Below are 18,800 nucleotides of genomic sequence, written 5' to 3'. Positions count from 1 at the left end.
GCGGTGCAAACGTTTGTCAGCATTTCAGAGCCTTAAACAGTACGGGTTTCAGCTGAGTTATCCAGGTTTTATTCCCCTTTTAAAGAGCCTATGAACCCAAACCCATTTTATGAGAAAGGTTTTGGACACTTATAGATTAACGCTACGGTGTGTGTGGATGGAAGCAGCTCCGACCGAGCAGCTCTCCTGCTATCTGTGTGCTAGCTCTGTGTGCTAGGTCTCCTGCTAGCTCTGTGTGCCAGGTCCTCTGCGAGCTCTCCTGCTTGGTTAATGTGCTAGCTCTCCTGCTAGGTCTCCTACTTGCTTTCCTGCTAGCTCTCCTGCTAGCTATCCTGCTAGGTCTCCTTTTAGCTCTATATGCTAGCTCTCCAGCTAGCTTTTCTGCTCGGTCTGCGTGCTAGATCTCCTGCTAGCTCTGTGTGCTAGCTCTCCTGCTAGCTCTCCTGCTATGTTGGTGTGCTATCTCTCCTGCTAGGTCTGCGTGCTAGATCTCCTGCTAGCTCTGTGTGCTAGCACTCCTGCTAGGTGTGTGTGCTAGCTCTCCTGCTAGCTGTCCTGCTAGGTGTGTGTGCTATCCCTCCTGCTAGGTGTGTGTGCTAGCTCTGCTACTAGCTCTCTTGCTTGGTGTGTGTGCTAGCTCTCGTGCTAGCTCTCCTGCTAGCTGTGTGAGCTAGCTCTCCTGCTAGCGCTCCTGCTAGCTCTCCTGCTAGGTGTGTCTGCAGGGAGCTCCACAGACGACAGGAGGATGAAGGAGGCTGGAGGCTCTGAGGGGCTCAGCGATGGCTGGATTATATTTAAATGGGAATCAATTGGCCAGGGTCTTGATGAATCCTCTGATTACCTTTAATAGGGGGGAGGAAATGCTTTGCATATATTTGCATTTATTCGTTTAAATATGGAGCGCTATCTAAATGGGCGGAAATGATTAAAAATCTGCGTGCTTCCTATTAATATTCACATTATGCCAACGTGTAGGATATCAAATGTCACATCCATAAAACATCGCTCCTATTTGAACATGGACTCGATGGGGGGGGGGGGGGGGGGTGCCAGTGTGTAAGAGCGAACCAATCTGCGCGGCGGTGGGGATGAGATCTCCTCTCAGACGTCTCCGTGACCACACACCCTCCAAGGTTTGAAACCCTTCGTCTCAAAACCTCAAATCATCGGCTCCGCTCAGCCCCAGAGAGCGGTCCCCTTGAAGCCGCCGCAGACACCAGGGGTCAGGGGAGAGAGAGCGTTTATCGCCCGGCGGCGGCGATCGCTGCCGGCAGACGCCAGCGATCCCCCGGTTCAGAGGGTCAGAGCTGATTGGCCCGGGCGCGGGATAAGTACTCCATCTGAGTACCGCGTGGAGGAGGTCTTTTATAGGTTTGTGTGAAGAGGTTGGGAGGCGTGGAGCTCAGCCGTCGTCTCTCTGCCTGCTCCCGGTCCCTGGGATCGGGTTTGCAATAGGCGGTGATGAGCATGTTAGTGATGCCTCACCCTCTCACTGGGTTTATCTGCGCTGCTGCTGGTCGTGCGCTGCTGCTGGACTCTTCAGGGCCCCGAATCCCTTCTCTAGGAAGGGCCCGGGAGAAATACACACAGAGCTGATGTACAGCCGAATCAATCATCGATTAATTACTGTAATGCACACGCACCCAAGTACACTCACACACACGCTTGCCTACTTGCTCACTCACACACACACACACACACACACACACACACACACACACACACACACACACACACACACACACACACACACACACACACACACACACACACACTCACTCACCCATCGCTCACTCACTCTGTCACTCAGTCACACATACATTTGCCCGCTCACTCATTACTCACACTCACACATACCATCGCTCGCTTGCACGCCAACTAACTCACACACAAACACTCACACTCGCACTCGCACTCACACTCACACACACACATAAAAGGTTAGCATTACAAGCTCATCTGTGGTGTGAACTTCTCCCAAGTGTGTGTTTGTCTGCATGGGTGAGCGCGTTCTTCTAACACACCGAGCACAGAGGCTTTACACGCTCTCACACCACGCTCACTCTGCCTCTTCCTCCCCGCTCACGCCATTGTTTCTCACACTATCTGTTGGTCACACTCCCTCTCTCTCTCACTCTCTCTCACTCTCTCTCTCTCTCTCTCTCTCTCTCTCTCTCTCTCTCTCTCTCTCTCTCTCTCTCTCTCTCTCTCTCTTTTAAGTGAATGATTCATGGGTATTTTGGTGACATCATGGGCGAGCAGGGGTAGAGCGCGCGATGAGGCGCACCTGTGCCGCGTGCCGTCGGCAGGTTGCGTAACGGCAGCGCTGAACCCTGCTACACACACACACACACACACACACACACACACACACACACACACACACACACACACACACGCATTGTGTGCAGTGAGATACAGCAGGGAGTTGGGTGGGGGGGTGAAGAGGATCATCTCTGTCAAAAACTATAATAGTAGAGTAGACTAGCTCTGTTTACATATGGACTGTAGCATGTAGCTTATGGACTCTAGCTCTATTTACCATGCTGATGATGCTTCCCCTAGCCTCTACAACGAGTCTGATAAATGAATACATGCTGCCTAGCCCCTACATTAAGTCTGCTAAATGACTCCATGTTGATGAAGATACTGCCTAGCCCCTACATTAAGTCTGCTAAATGACTCCATGTTGATGAAGATACTGCCTAGCCCCTACATTAAGTCTGCTAAATGACTCCATGTTGATGAAGATACTGCCTAGCCCCTACATTAAGTCTGCTAAATGACTCCATGTTGATGAAGATACTGCCTAGCCCCTACATTGAGTCTGCTAAATGACTCCATGTTGATGAAGATACTGCCTAGCCCCTACATTGAGTCTGCTAAATGACTCCATGTTGATGAAGATACTGCCTAGCCCCTACATTGAGTCTGCTAAATGACTCTAGGAGGAGATGCTGCCTAGCCCCTGACTGCTCCTTCCTTCACGCTGAGTTATTTAGCAGACACTTTTCTCCAAAGTGCCTTACAAGTGAGGCTGAGAACTAACGAGGTAAACAGTCAGAATTGGATGATGAACAAATGTTTGAGCGGAGACCCAGGTGTATCTGTGTTCTCTGAAGCTGCTTAGGATCAGAGCACCTTCACAACCACTAGATAGTAAACACTTACCAAATGTATAGCATATTTAAGTATCTTCAGTCAACTAACAAATGCCTTTGTGTGCGTGTGTGTGTGTGTGTGTGACGTGTGTGCGTGTGCGCATGCGTCCGTGCGTGAGTGCCTGCCTGCGTGTGCACATATTGTTTAGGTGTTATATTAGGAAAATGTAGTGCTAATCTGCCACATAGCTTGTGTGTGTTTGATACAGGTGTTGTAACATCGTCGATGGTGTTGTCAACGAAATGCTTGAAAAGAGACAGTGTCAAAACGTGTGTGATCCAAGGTGCGGGTTACCATGTTAACCAACTCTTCTTTCATTAAAACGCAGTACATCATTTACATTTGATTATAATGACCTATTTACGAATCAGTACTGCCGGATTGGGACCGATTTCGGTCCCAATCTGGAAATCTGGCCCAATCTGGCAACACTGTTACCAATCCAAATTACTTTGCAGGCCGCTCATCACTCAAAACAACTAAACCGCGTACAGTATTAAGTAGGAATCGGCCTCTAAAATATATTGTAGCCGCCCATCTTGAGGGAAGAGTGTGGTTTCCCTCCCAGCCTCCCTACTTGTGAATAAGTGCCCTCAGAATTTCCCACCTCCTCAATCCTTTGTCCGTCACTAATGCAGTAATTTTCTGTCTCTTCCTCCGTCTCGGCAGCTACGACTTGGACTGCAAGAGTGAGAAGCTCTCGAAGCACGTAAGTCTCCTCTCTCCTCTCCGCATTTACACCGACTGATTGTTCATCAGTGCTGCACTCAGGGGGAACGCACGGGGGCCAGGGTCCTCTTACCCGAGATACGATCGAGCCTTGGATGTTTATATCCACCACTCGCTCTGGGACCCAACGGGGAACGTAGCTCCACCACACTACCACGACGGGGACTTTCTTGATGGAGGTGGTGGAGGTGTTGGTGGTGCTAGGGTACGTTTGGAGAGCAGCCGATGTCAGAACAGGAGTCTTTGATGCCTAATTACCACCGTAATGTTCTGTCTGAGTTCCGTTCCTCGCCTTAACCATATCTCGCACAACGCTTGAGCTGTTCAAAGTTGAACGAAACAAACACAGAAACATGTGCATCATGCCCATGTACATTTACATTTAGGGCATTCAGCATTGACGCTTTTATCGACTAACAATAAGTACATTTGTCAGAAGAAAGAGAAACAACAATCTATCACTGTCGGTACAGTATGGATGTTCATAGAACACAGTGCCAAACACTAACAATCGTTCCTAGTATACAACAAAGATACACGTACAACATACAATAAGTGTGTACATTAAGTGCCAGGATGTACAACATACAATAAGTGTGTACATTAAGTGCCAGGACGTACAACATACATAACTGCGTACATACGATGAGATAGGCTTCCTCACATTATTTGCTTGAGAATCTTTTTAGTAGTTTGGGTGTTTTGGGAGCTGTCCGATTCTCGGCTGAAAGGAACTGTCTAACCCCTACCTGCTCCTTAATAACCTGTCTATGTACTGTCTAACCCCTACCTGCTCCTTAATAACCTGTCTATGTACTGTCTAACCCCTACCTGCTCCTTAATGACCTGTCTCTGTACTGTCTCACCCTACCCGCTCCTTAATGACCTGTCTCTGTACTGTCTAACCCCTACCTGCTCCTTAATGACCTGTCTCTGTACTGTCTAACCCCTACCCGCTCCTTAATGACCTGTCTCTGTACTGTCTCACCCTACCTGCTCCTTAATGACCTGTCTCTGTACTGTCTAACCCTACCTGCTCCTTAATGACCTGTCTCTGTACTGTCTAACCCCTACCTGCTCCTTAATGACCTGTCTCTGTACTGTCTCACCCTACCTGCTCCTTAATGACCTGTCTCTGTACTGTCTCACCCTACCTGCTCCTTAATGACCTGTCTCTGTACTGTCTCACCCTACCTGCTCCTTAATGACCTGTCTCTGTACTGTCTCACCCCTACCCGCTCCTTAATGACCTGTCTCTGTACTGTCTCACCCTACCTGCTCCTTAATGACCTGTCTCTGTACTGTCTCACCCCTACCCGCTCCTTAATGACCTGTCTCTGTACTGTCTCACCCTACCTGCTCCTTAATGACCTGTCTCTGTACTGTCTAACCCCTACCTGCTCCTTAATGACCTGTCTCTGTACTGTCTAACCCCTACCCGCTCCTTAATGACCTGTCTCTGTACTGTCTCACCCTACCTGCTCCTTAATGACCTGTCTCTGTACTGTCTCACCCTACCTGCTCCTTAATGACCTGTCTCTGTACTGTCTAACCCCTACCTGCTCCTTAATGACCTGTCTCTGTACTGTCTAACCCCTACCCGCTCCTTAATAACCTGTCTCTGTACTGTCTAACCCCTACCCGCTCCTTAATGACCTGTCTCTGTACTGTCTCACCCTACCTGCTCCTTAATGACCTGTCTCTGTACTGTCTAACCCCTACCCGCTCCTTAATGACCTCTCTGTACTGTCTAACCCCTACCCGCTCCTTAATGACCTGTCTCTGTACTGTCTAACCCCTACCCGCTCCTTAATGACCTGTCTCTGTACTGTCTAACCCCTACCCGCTCCTTAATGACCTGTCTCTGTGTTCACTGTCTCACCCCTACCTACTCCTTAATGACACTTCTGTGTATTCACTGCCTCACTGTAGGTCACTTTGGTTAAAGTGATGAATAATAAACATTAGTAACGTATCATCTTAACACATCACTTCATAGTACGTATCTACTAACAAAAACAAGGTCCTTTATAAGGAGTTGGCAGCCATCTGGACCTCAACGTACTTAGAGGAACAACACATCTGGAAACATGGCCCGAGGAGTCTTTCCTTATGGAATTAAGATGCTTAACAGCTTTTTAAACAATAAGCGTATATTCTTCCACAGCGAGAGGAGCGAGCAGCTGCTGATGTGAACAAGCAGCAATGACTTAAAGGGGACAAGGGAGTTCAATCCAGAGAGGCTGACCTGTCTGATACTCTGCATGTCGTCGTGCTGCGGGGATTCAGAATCAGGAAACCGTTGACCCTTCATCAGTTTGGTGTTAATTGCCCTGCTCAAAATATAAAGGACAGTATCAATATAAATAAGGTTGAGCTCAAAGTGAAACACCAAAATGACCGCATGGCACTGAAAAAACTAATGGGGGGGTCAAATTAGAAATAATTGAGCCCCCAAAAAATTATTGTTCAATAAATTAATTAAAAAATAATTCAAACGCAGGATGCTTCTGAGTAAAAACATCAAAAGTGTAGTAAAAATACATATGTGCATAAAGAGTGCAAGAAGAGTTCACAAGATGAACTCTTCTTGAAATAAGATGAACTCTTCTTGAGATGAACTCACCATAGCTACCCGCCGTTAGCTGAGCTAGCAGGCTGCTAGCGTAGCGGGCTGTGTGCGGCGGCTCCCAGCGCTAGGTAGCTAGCAGCGGTGGAGAGCAGCCAGAGATGCTTTTTGTCACGTCCGAGCTTTGGCTCGGGGGGAAGGGGGGGGGGGGGGGGGGGGGGGGGGGGTGGGGGGGCTCTGCTCAGCACCGGCAAGAGATCTGCAGAGAGCCTTCTGCCCCCCGGACCACACACACACAGACACACACACACACACACACACACACACACACACACACACACACACACACACACACACACACACACACTTATACATACACTTATACATACACCCATACACATACACATAACCATACACACACACACCCACACACACAAACACACGCACGGATACACACACATTCACACACACACACACACACACACACACACACACACACACACACACACACACACACACACACACACACACACACACACACACACTTATACATACACTTATACATACACACATACACTTAACCAAACACACACACGGATACACACACATTCACACACACACACACACACACACACACACACACACACACACACACACACACACACACACGGATACACACACACTCACACACACACACACGGATACACACACATTCACCCACAGATACACACAATTCTTTGTCAAGTGCTGCCCACTCACATGGACATAAACACACATACTCAGCCACTCGGATCTGTCCCCTAGTAGACGGAGTGTAGTGCAGACTTTGAGGCGAGGAACACACAGAGTTTGGCATCGTTGTGGTCGCTGTTTACTCAGACCTCTGCCCACACATCTCCAGACTGAACACACACACAATGTAACACAACACAGACATGCTGTAGCACAACGCAGAGGCGCTGTAACACAACAAGCACCTACAGACTCAACACACCCCTGTTACACAACACAGACCCTCTGTAACACAGCAGGCACCTCCAGACTAAACACACACACAATGTAACACAACACAGACACGCTGTAACACAACAGACACGCTGTAACACAACAGACACGCTGGTACACACAACAAACACACTGATACACACAATGCACACGCTGGTACACACAACACACAAACTGGTAAACAGATATTTATGTATATATGTATGTACGTATGTATGTATGTATGTATGTATGTACGTATGTATGTATGTATGTACGTACGTACGTATGTATGTATGTATGTACGTACTTACGTATGTACGGATGTATTGTGGCATCCCGCCACTTAAACCTCGGCCCGGGCGGGTCCGAGGTGGGGTGATTGACGGCGTATACTGCCGCCACCCACTGAGTGGTGACGAAGAGCATCACTCTCCCCCAATCAGTGAGATTGGGGGACACCTGGCCGGTGGTAGAGGAGCCATTTTAAAAGGTGCACGAGGACTGACATTTGGGAGGAACGGGACCACGAGAGAAGGATGCGCTCGGGTCCGCGAGCGGCTAGAGGCTAGAGCGCCCTAGAGACCGCAAGTTTAATGTATTGCCTTAGATGTATGCAATAAACACCGTGATCGGCTTTAATCCTCACTACCAAGCGTGATTCGTACCTGGAACCTGGCAAATTGGGGTAGCGGGTTGCCACAGTAATATGTATGTATGTATGTACATACATTAACACAGACATTTTCACCACATCTTTGATAGCCTGACATCACAGATTTCAACTGAACAAAGTTTATTTGAGGTTTAACTTACTTTATTTTTTTATTTTCTTTGGAGGATTAAATTATTTAGATTTCACCATTGTTTTTCAGATACATCCATTATTTTGTGTGTGTGGCTGTTGTAACTACACTCAGAGTACCCATCTAAACCGATCACATTTCTAATCTAAATTCCCCAAACTCAACCGGTTCTTCTGAGATGGTTTGTTAAGTTGTGATGCTCAACGCAATGCCCCCAACGGTCTCCACTGATAGATGGACGTCCGTCTGGTGAGGTGGAGGCTGCGTCTTTCATGAGGGCCTCCTGACAGGCAGCAGGAAGATTCTGACAGGCAACATACATCAGAGGAACACCGTTCCTCCTCACTGCACCGGGCATGACTAACGACCTCAGCTCAAACCACGCTAACATGCAGCGTAACATTCTGGAGCGCCGTGTCAGTTTCAACACCAACAGCTCATTAACAACCTCTGTGTGTGTGTGTGTGTGTGTGTGTGTGTGTGTCTGCGTGCGTGTGTGTGTATGTATGTGTGTGTGTGTGTGTGTCTCTGTGTGCGTGTGTGTGTGTGTAGGACTTCCTGGGCCAGGCGTTCTGTACTCTGGGTGAGGTGGTCGGTTCCCTGGGAAGTCGCCTGGAAAAGCCTTTGATGTAAGTACCTGATTACACACCGAACACACACACAGACACAGCGGAGGAGGAGGATGTCTGTTGACTGGTGATCACCACTCCGGTCCAGCGGGGGAATGAGAGGTGAACTTCAGAGACGACAGCGGTGGGTGGAGGAACCTCCACCTTAATTAGCTCCAGAATCCTCACATCTCAACGCTCCTGTGGAGCCTTTGTTCCTCTGTTGGCTACGAGCTTCTGCCTTGGCTCTCTCTCTCTCTCTCGACCCGTTGATGAGCCTGGTGTTGTTGTTGTCGTTGCTTCTGGTCCTTGGAGGTGTTGGCGATGTTGAAGCATCATTAGCTGCACCTGATTCTTCCTCTTCCTCTTCCTCCCCCTCCTCCTTCTCCTCTTCCTCCTGCTCCCCTCCTGCTCCTCCTCTTCTTCCTCCTCGTTCTCTTCCCCCTCCTGCTCCAGCTCCTCCTCCAGTGGCAGTAGGAGTAGTGAACCATAGTGATTGGCTCTTTGTTCTTTCTCCCCCTCGGACTCAGAGACAGAGCATGTGAGAGTCTTAATTTGTCCGTCCGACGATCTGCCGGATCTCTGTTCCTCCGATCCACTTCCCAGGGTCGAGTGTGAAGTGGTTTGGATCGGCGGCTCTTCAGAGAGCTGCATTAGCAGTACGGGAGGCCGGGTCACTGGCCGCTGGGACCAGGCCCGGTACACTAATGTGCAACGTGTGTCAGGGTGGCTGTGGAACGAGTGTGTGTCAGGTTGGGTGTGTAACGTGTCGTGTGTGTGTCAGGAGGATGTTTGTGTAGCGTGTGTGTCAGGGTGGATGTGTAGCGTGTGTAAGGTGTGTGTTAGGGTCGGTGTGTAGCATGTATGTCAAGACATGTGTGTAACTTTTGTGTCAAGGTGGGTGTTTAACTTGTGTGCCAGGGTGGCTGTGTAGCATGTGTGTCGGGCGGGTGTGTAACGTGTGTGTCTGGGTGGGTGTGTTACGTGTGTCGGGGTGTGTGTGTGTGTGTGTAGCTGAAGTGGCCGCGGTGGTCCGGTTAAATCACACACAAGAGAAGTGATGTAAGAATGTGCGTTATGCAATCACCCTGACCCCGAACCCATTCACCATGATCCCTTTGTGTGTGTGTGTGTGTGTGTGTGTGTGTGTGTGTGTCTGCGGCGGTTTAAAGTGTTCCTTAGTGTCTATAGTGTGTGTGTGTGTGTGTGTGTGTGTCTTCGAAAGTGTCTCTTAGGATCTATAGCGTGTGTGTATATGTGTTGTCGTGTGTGCGTGTGTGTGTGTGTCTGCCACGGTGTATAGTGTTCTATAGTGTGTCTGTGTGTTGCCGTGTGAGTGTGTGTGTCTACGACACTGTAAAGTGTTCTATAGTGTCTATAGAGTGTGTGTGTACGTGTCGGCTTATATGCGTTGATGTGTGTGTGTGTGTGTGTGTGTGTATGTGTGTTGGTTTCTTTGTGTGCGTTGTGTGTGTGCTTGTGTGTGTGCGTTGGTGTGTGTTTGTTCGTGCGTTGGTGTGTGCGTGCGTTGGTGTGTGTTTGTGCGTGCGTTGGTGTGTGTGTTTGTGCGTTGGTGTGTGCCTGTGTGTGTGTGTGTGTGTTTGTGCGTGCGTTGGTATGTGTGTGTGTGTTTGCGTTGGTGTGTGTATGTGTGCGTTGGTGGGTGTGTGTCTGTGTGTGTTTGCGTTGGTGTGTGGTGCGTCCCCTAGGTCCACTCAATCCTCTCCTATCGATGGCGATCCCCTTCCAGCGGTCCTCTGCTCGCGGCGGCTGAGGCGTCTCCTCTCCCAGCACGGGGAGGAGACGCGATGACCTCATCATCGGTAACGCGATGACCTCATCGTCTTTAATGCGATGACCTCAACGTCGTAAACGGGATTAACTAATCTCTGAGCGGTCCGGAGCCGCGGCGTTGAGGAGCGACGAGACGACGCGTGGGGAGCGAGCGGTTACACAACACGCCGTGAAGCTCCTCCTCCTCCACCTCCTCCACCTACTACACCTCCTCCAACCGAGACGTGCTCCTCAGGAGGTCCTTGAGCTCGCTTGGGAGGAGGAGAGGGAGGGGAGGAGAGAGGAGACAGAGGAGGAGGAGGAGGAGAGGGGCGGACAACTCAAACCCCAAAGTTAACCTCCCTGAGGTCAGAGGTCAGACCAGCAGTGTCCTGCTTGATGACCTGCCAAAGGTCTGCGTTAGTCTTCAACAACGGGACAACTCTGCGTTCTAACAGTTCCTCCAAAGACAACATCAACAACAACAACTGATAAACACAACCATCCATCCCGCGTTTCCTTGACGACGCAGATCAGAGCAATAAGCCCGACGCAACGCGGTGGAATATTCTAATTTCGAGGGACAATAATGTTGCGATGGAACTGCCTCGTCTCCCTCCCCCCCCCCACCCCAGGGCACCTCTTATTAGAGGAGAACGCGTTGGAAAGCCGTTCCCGACCTGCGTTAATATACACTAACGGGACGCCCCGCTGTGGCTCCTGGGGCAACAGTTTGTTAGTGCGTCGTTAAAACACGGCGGTCCGGCTCTCCTCCTACCTGCCCTCGTTCGCTTCGTCTCTCGTTCGCCCCATCACTCGTTCATCCTCCTCCTGACTCCCGGAGTCTCTCTCTCTCTCTCTCTCTCTCTCTCTCTCTCTCTCTCTCTCTCTCTCTCTCTCTCTCTCTCTCTCTCTCTCTCTCTCTCTCTCTCTCTCTCTCTCATTATTCCCCCCCTGACAGAGGGCTCAGCGCTGTGATCTCAGTGTTGATCTGTTAATCTCACTGACTGCGTCCGGGCGCCTCAGAGCTTCCAGTCATGTCTCAGGTGACAGGCGGCGCTTCCTCTCACACTCCTCTCCCTTCTCCCCTCTCCTCTCTTGTCTCCTCTCTCTCCTTCCCTCTCTTCCCCTTTCCTCCCTCTCCACCCTCCCCTCTCCTCTGTCTCCTCACCCAAATGAGCATTTCCTCGGCTGGCTCTCCCTGCGCCGTGCCTGGCCTGGGGTCCGGGGCGTACATGGAGGCTATTTATAGCAGGGCAAGCCTCCCTTCCTTCCTCCCCATCTCCCCCATCCTTCCTTCCTCCACCCTACCTCCCTCTCTCCCCCCTCCCTTGGCCCTATTGCCTGGATGTCTTGCTTCACCGACCCAGAATGTAAACAAACATTGCAACTGAAATGTCACTGGTATTCCAGCACTGGGGTACACACACACAATCACACACACACACACACATGTGTGTATTTGTGTGTGTTCATCATTTAGACCTTAAGAGTTTCTTTGGCAAAGGCACACTAGAATAGTTTTAATTTCTGCCTGGGATCGTAATCGGGTTTGACAACCCAGGAAAGGTCTGTTGAGTTCACCATGGAGTCATCAGGGACGAGATGCTTTCTCCACATTAGATGTACTTCATGAACCTCTGGAACCACCTCAGACCGGTCGTCAAGGAGCAGAACCAGAACCTTTCAGCTGGGGATCGAACACTACAGTTAACCGCCCGCTAGAGGGGGGAGGAGAGGGAGGAGAGGAACGGTAGAGAGGATAGAGAGGAGAGGAGTGGAAGAGAGGAGAGGAGAGGGGAGGAAGAGAGGTGAGGAGAGGGAGGAGAGGTGTGGAAGAGAGGAGAGGGGAGGAGAGGAGTGGAGGAGAGGAGTGGTAGAGAGGGGAGGAGAGGAGTGGTAGAGAGGAGAGGAGTTGAAGTTGAGAAACTTGAACCCTAAAGTTGACCTCCCGCTAGAGAGGAGGAGGGGGAAGGAGAGGAGAAGAGGAGGGAGGGGAAGAGAGGGATGGAGAACTTGGACCCTGAAGTTAACTTGGCGCTAAACGTTCCGGCCCCCTCATCGATCTCTCCTGGAGACCTTCTGTTCAACAATGGTCGTTTTATTGACTTTCTGTATGTTGTTTTCATTTCCTGTTTCCTTCCAGTGGAATCCCGGGGAAGAAGTGTGGGACGGTGATCGTCCGAGCGGAGGAGCTCACCAACTGTCGGGTAAGAGAGGCCTCCTATTGGTTGTTTAACCATGATGTCATCCAGGGGAAGTCCTCCTATTAGTTGTCTCACCATGATGTCATCTAGGGGATGTGTTCCTATTGGTTGTCTCACCTTGATGTCATCTAGGGGATGACCTCCCATTGGATCTCTTACCATGACATCGTCTCTGGGATGTCCTCTCATTGGATCTCTAACCATGACATCATCTCCGGGATGTCCTCCCATTGGATCTCTAACAGTGACATAATCTATGAGATGTCCTCCTATTGGATGACTAACCATGATGGCATCAGTGGAATGTCCTCCTGTTGGATGTGTATGACATCATACTCCTCCCATTCGATGCCTGACAATGACATCATCCGTGGGAGGTCTTCACCGAGGCCTCGTCCATTAGTCTGATCACGGTCGTCGTGGTGATGGGCGATGTACTATTGTGGTTGACAGTTCGGATTAGAGTGTGGTTCAGTTGGTTCCCGTGACGACGTGGTCGTCGCCGTGGCAGCAGGGATCCATCAGGACCACTTCCTCTGGAATCGGCATCCTTGTCAATCACCGAGGGGAATATGTTACGATGAAATGAAGAGAGAAAACGCCTCCGATCTGAATAACTTATCCACCCAGCGGCCGTAAGACTGATCCGTCGTGACAGACGCACTATCGCCCTGGTGACGAGCATACAGCCCCACCCCCCCCCCTTCCCCCCCGCGGCGAGGGTTCGATTCCCGGTCGGTCAACGTGTATTTTCTCAACTCGTCAATCCGGGTTCATTAAAGTAGCATCGTATCTTATCTTATTTATGGATTAATAACAAAATTATTACGACATTACTCGGATCCGATGAAACAGACGACAGATGTGATGAGTGGAGGCTGAGATGAGCTCTGTGCTTCATCAGGACTCGTGGGGGAGGAAACTCTTTCACAACAGAGACAAGGAAACAAAGCCGCCGAATACAATTTTCGACATTTTTCATCAATCTTTATGAAGGTCTGGAGATAGGTTAAGGAGACTTCCATTTGAAACAGTGCTGATATAACACACAGAGAGACGGGAACATAAAACACAAGATAACATAAGGGGCATGAATAAATGAACAGCAGGCAACACCGCAGAAAGAAACAAGGATTTCACCTTTAGAGAAGAATGGAAGGGGGGTGCCCAGGTGAGCTCTGAACAATTGAGTCTTCAGTCTCTTGCAGAAGAAGGTGCGGTCCTGACGTAGGCAGGGCACTCGTTCCACTGCGGTGCTAAGAGCTGCGGAGAAAAGCTGTGACTTTTCATGATCGACCTTTGCTTGCTCTTAGCGATGGCGGTACGAGGCGTCCAGCTGAGGTAGTTGAGTGGAGCGGCCTCATTGTCCTCCACCGGGGTACCAAAGTATCCCGTGGTCAGCCTATCGTGTGAACTTCATGTGTTCTGCTCCCCACGGCCCCAGAGAGTCAGCGTATCGTGTGTGAACGTCGTGTGTTCTGCTCCCCACGCCCCCACAAGAGTGAGCGTATCGTGTGTGAGCGTCGCGTGTTCTGCTCCCCACGCCCCCGCAAGAGTGAGCTTATCGTGTGTGAAAGTCGTGTTCTGCTCCCCAGTCCCCGGAGAGTCTGCGTATCATGTGTGAACGTTGTGTGTTCTGCTCCTCATGTCCCCAGGAGTCTGTGATGCTGCAATTCTGCGGGAACAAGCTGGATAAGAAGGACTTCTTCGGCAAGTCGGACCCCTTCCTGGTGTTCTACCGCAGCAACGAGGACGGATCGTAAGTCCACCCTGAGTGTTCTCTCTCCAGAACGCCCCGGAACTGAATTGTAAGACGAGGAAGAAGGAGGCGATGACAGTAAAGGCGCCGTTTGTCTAGGGCTGGGCGATAAACAGATATTATCGATTAACTCGAGTGTGTAGCTCACGTCGACTTGTTTAAATGAAAATCGTTTTTCTCTTCAACATCAGCTGAGCCCATTCCGTAGTTCGGAATGGGCTCAGCCCTCCCCCCGCACAGAGCGCGCATTAACCAAAGTGATACACAAACATGGCAACGAGTGTGACAAGTTGTATACAACATTTTATTCATATATGTATAATCTATTTTGAGGTAAACATAATTCATTTCAAATATATCTGTGTGGTTTAATAATTCGTGGATCTTTTGGTAATTCGTCGATCTGTTGGTAATGCCTCGGGGCTCCAGTAGGGGGATCGCATTCCTCTTCCTCATTCAATACAGACGAGTGAAGGAAAGAGCTGCGTGTGTGTTTTTCTCATTCTTCTCCTGTTACCATTCCCTTTTTTACGGTAATTACCGTTTGCAAAACACTGTATATTTATGAACACATGTTGAAAGTTTGAATGTTATGTTGGCACTTTATCAGAACTACCTCTTATCATTAGTAATATTTTATGTTTACAGAAATATTTTATTTTATAATTACATTTCTTTTTACTTTTTATGTAAATCGATTTAAATCGGAAATCGATTTTTTTTTGTGGAAAAATCGGGTATTTTTTTTTGCGCCATATCGCCCAGCCCTACGTTTGTGTTTCTCGAGGCTACCGGGAGATGTGGTGGGACGCAGAGTGAGGCAAAGTGAGGCTTAACGAGGCAGAGAGTGGCAGAGTGAGGCAGGGCGTGGCAGAGTGAGGCAGGGTGAGGCAAAGGTGTGAGGCAAGGCGGGTCAGAGGGAGGCAGCAGGCCCCAGCGCTCGGTGTACAGTAGAGTTCATGATCAGAGGATACGTAAGCAGCCAGCCTCCCGCCGTGCTGCGCTGAATAGCGGAGCCACTCTGCTCCGAGAAGCCAGGGGTGGCGGAGATCAGACAGAAGGCTGTTTCCTCTGGACATTGTTAAGGGTTCAAAGTGTTTGTCGGCCGTTCAACCCCCCCCAGATATGCACTTAAGTCGGAAGGATTTGAACATATGTCACTACTGCCCTCTCTGTGCAGCTGGGGTGGCGTAGGAAAGTTTAGCCTCGGGCTAACAAAGCATTAGCATGAGGTCGTGACATGGAAACAAAACGCTAATTTGTGGAGAACACAGACAAAAGTCAGAGCTTCCTGGCCTTCCGGACACGTTTGACCCACTGGTTAACCACAATACTCCTCACTCCCAGGATGCACTTTGGTATAAAAAAGTTAAACAAATCTTAAAAACTATTACTGCTACTTAACTATTGTGTAATTTTGTGGTGTGTCTGTGTGTGTGTGTGTGATTGTGTGTGACTGTGTGCTTGTGTGTGTGTGTGCCTGCCTCTGTTTTTGTGTGTGTGTGTGTGTGTGTGTGTGTGTGTGTGTGTGTGTGTGTGTGTGTGTGTGTGTGTGTGTGTGAGTGATTGTGTGTGTGTGTGTGCTTGTGTGTGTGTGTGCCTGCCTGTGTGTGTGTGTGTGTGTGTGTGTGTGTGTGTGTGTGTGTGTGTGTGTGTGTGTGTGTGTGTGTGTGTGTGTGTGTGTGTGTGTGTGTGTGTGCCTGCGTGTGTGTGTGTGTGTGTGTGTGTGTGTGTGCGCGCTCCACAGCTACACTATCTCCCATAAGACGGAGGTGGTGAAGAACACTCTGGACCCCGTGTGGCAGGCCTTCAAGATCCCTGTGAGAGCGCTGTGTAACGGAGACTACGACAGGTATGGGCCGCTGTCCGTTCAGCCATAGATCCCGCCTTTGTTAAAACGATTGGTCGAAAAAAACCTTAACCACGATTAGATTAGTCTGATCGATGAGACTAGAACACCACTTAAATCATACAGGATTCTGACCTGATAAAGGATTGGTTTATGGTGCAGGGTAACTCTCCAGTCAACAACATACAAGAACCTATAATAACTATTTAAGAACATGCTGGTTATAAAATGAGGGGATTAGGTTGTGTAATGTTTCAATGTCAGCCAATGATATGCTTTGTGTTTCAAGTTGTTTATAATAAAACCCTTCAGTACCTCAATTACCTTCTACTGGAAAGCCCTTTGTGTTGTTTATTAACGCATCCATATTTAAGTATATTCCTGTAGGTTGGAGATGCTCAGACCTTACAATGAACACATGAATGATGTCTTATATCTTATTAACATATTCATTTGTACATCTATATTTGGGAATTCATGTTGATAATCTCATATTGTTTAAAAAACGGCCAAGCCTCTCTCTATACTGTAGTTAATACAAACCCCGGAAATAAAGGTCTAATGTTTACTGTCTAATACTTGGCCTGAATCTCTGCTCTCCTAAAAGCTCAGTCTTAACCAGGGAGCTTTCATCCCATTAAGGTGACATTCAGAGCTCCTCTGTGGGGTACAAAGGCTCTCAGGCTCAAAGCGCTCAATGCTGCTTATTTTAATGGATTTCTACATCCCCCCCTCCTGCTCCTCCTCCACCCTCTTCTCCTCCATCGCCTCCTCACTGCTTCTCATCCTCCACCTCCCTCTCCTCCCTACTGCTTTAACTCCATCTCCTGACTCCTCCTCCACCTCCTCCTCCCTCTCCTCCTTCCTCCGACTCCCTCTCCTCCCTCTCCTCCTTCCTCCGACTCCCTCTCCCCCCCTACCCTCCTCTCAACCTCCTCCCTCTCCTCGCCCCTCTCCATCTCCCTTCTCCTCCCTCTCCATCTTTCTCTACCTCCCTCTCCTCCTCCCCTCCTCCTCTTCCAGGAGCATTAAGGTGGAGGTGTACGACTGGGACCGGGACGGAGGGTGAGTACACACTGATACTCTCGCACTCAACCTTCGACTCAAACGACCCCACCTAACCACACCCACTGGGTCACGCCCTCACTCTCCACTCTCAATGCCATGTACCATGTATTAATACATTATTCATCTGATCAATCCTACTATACAGTACATTATTTACCAATGTTACTCCTTCATTACATTTAAATTAAGTTCAAAAGTGACTGACAGTAAGCCCATTTGTCAGAAGAAAGAGAAACAACAATATATCGCTGTGGGTACAGTAAGTATGTTCATAGAACCTAGTGCCAAGCACTAACAATCACTAGGGTAACCCATTCCCCGTATACAACAAAGATAGCTAGGATCGGACGCTACAAAATGCCAAGTACTATTTTTAAGTGCAAGACATTCAACATTCATGTGAGGCAGCATTCATTTACATGAATGAGCGTGGCTTTATGTGCTTCACTCCAGCTCTCTATAGAGGTTTTTTATTGCTTGCATTTCAGCCCTCAACGCTATGACTGATGGTGGTCACGTGCTCACATGTTTTTGAAGCACACCGGTTCCAAGCCTTTTCTAGGGCGATGTTCATGCGAGGCGAATGTATTCACGTGTTGGCCATCCAGAAGGCTTCCACATGGGAAGTGATGGAGATGGAAACCTTGTTTTGCGATAGAGCTGCTCTCGACATGCAGATGAACACACAGAACCTCTTCTGGGTGTCAGACAGAAGTCCCCTGATATCTGTCTACTGCAACCATCCAACTGACTACAGACAGTACACCTGGTCAGGCTGAAACAGCCTGACCAGGTGTGCTGGTCTGAAGTCAGACGGCTGATTGCAGTTAACAGATATTGCAAAGTAATTAAGTCTCTAACACTTTGACCGTTTTAAAAAAAACTTTAAAAAACACCCCGGAACTACACTTGATAACACCAAAACATATATGCAAAACAATCCTGATAGAGGACGGATCTAAGTGATGCTGAGTTGCTATGGCAACGTGGGTGTGTGTGAGGAAAGGGATTGAATGTGTGGTCCATGTTATTGCCTTCTTGTTCTTTTCATCCTTAACTGTGGTTTTATAGCCTGTTCTAATTAATCTCACCATATTTAAAATGCCAACATTTGAACAGATGCAAAGATGAAGCAGATTCTGCAGTACCAACACAGCAGGCCCGAAGCGGATCTCTCTAAACACGATAAGAGGCTCGCTGGAGCCCATAAACAATCTGAACGGACAAAGCTCACAATCACCAGCTTAGGGCCCTAAATCTGATCAGCGGCGTCCATCTTTGTTACC

General features: G+C 49.1%; 1 protein-coding gene across 1 annotated transcript in view; it reads left to right on the top strand.

Moving 5' to 3' along the window:
• The window catches only part of LOC115550349 (copine-8), a 49,574-nt gene that overhangs the window by 14,643 nt on the left and 16,131 nt on the right, over positions 1 to 18,800 (top strand). The window contains exons 5-10 of the mRNA XM_030365286.1: positions 3,832 to 3,871; positions 8,803 to 8,879; positions 12,778 to 12,841; positions 14,494 to 14,597; positions 16,345 to 16,449; positions 17,470 to 17,511. Coding sequence (XP_030221146.1) covers positions 3,832 to 3,871; positions 8,803 to 8,879; positions 12,778 to 12,841; positions 14,494 to 14,597; positions 16,345 to 16,449; positions 17,470 to 17,511 — 432 coding nt within the window. The remainder of the gene's footprint in view (positions 1 to 3,831; positions 3,872 to 8,802; positions 8,880 to 12,777; positions 12,842 to 14,493; positions 14,598 to 16,344; positions 16,450 to 17,469; positions 17,512 to 18,800) is intronic.

This window comes from Gadus morhua, chromosome 9, assembly GCF_902167405.1.
Source record: "Gadus morhua chromosome 9, gadMor3.0, whole genome shotgun sequence".
Classification (NCBI taxonomy): Eukaryota; Metazoa; Chordata; class Actinopteri; order Gadiformes; family Gadidae; genus Gadus; species Gadus morhua.
The sequence above is the reverse complement of the archived record's forward strand: the minus strand, read 5'-3'. Positions and strand labels throughout refer to the sequence as shown.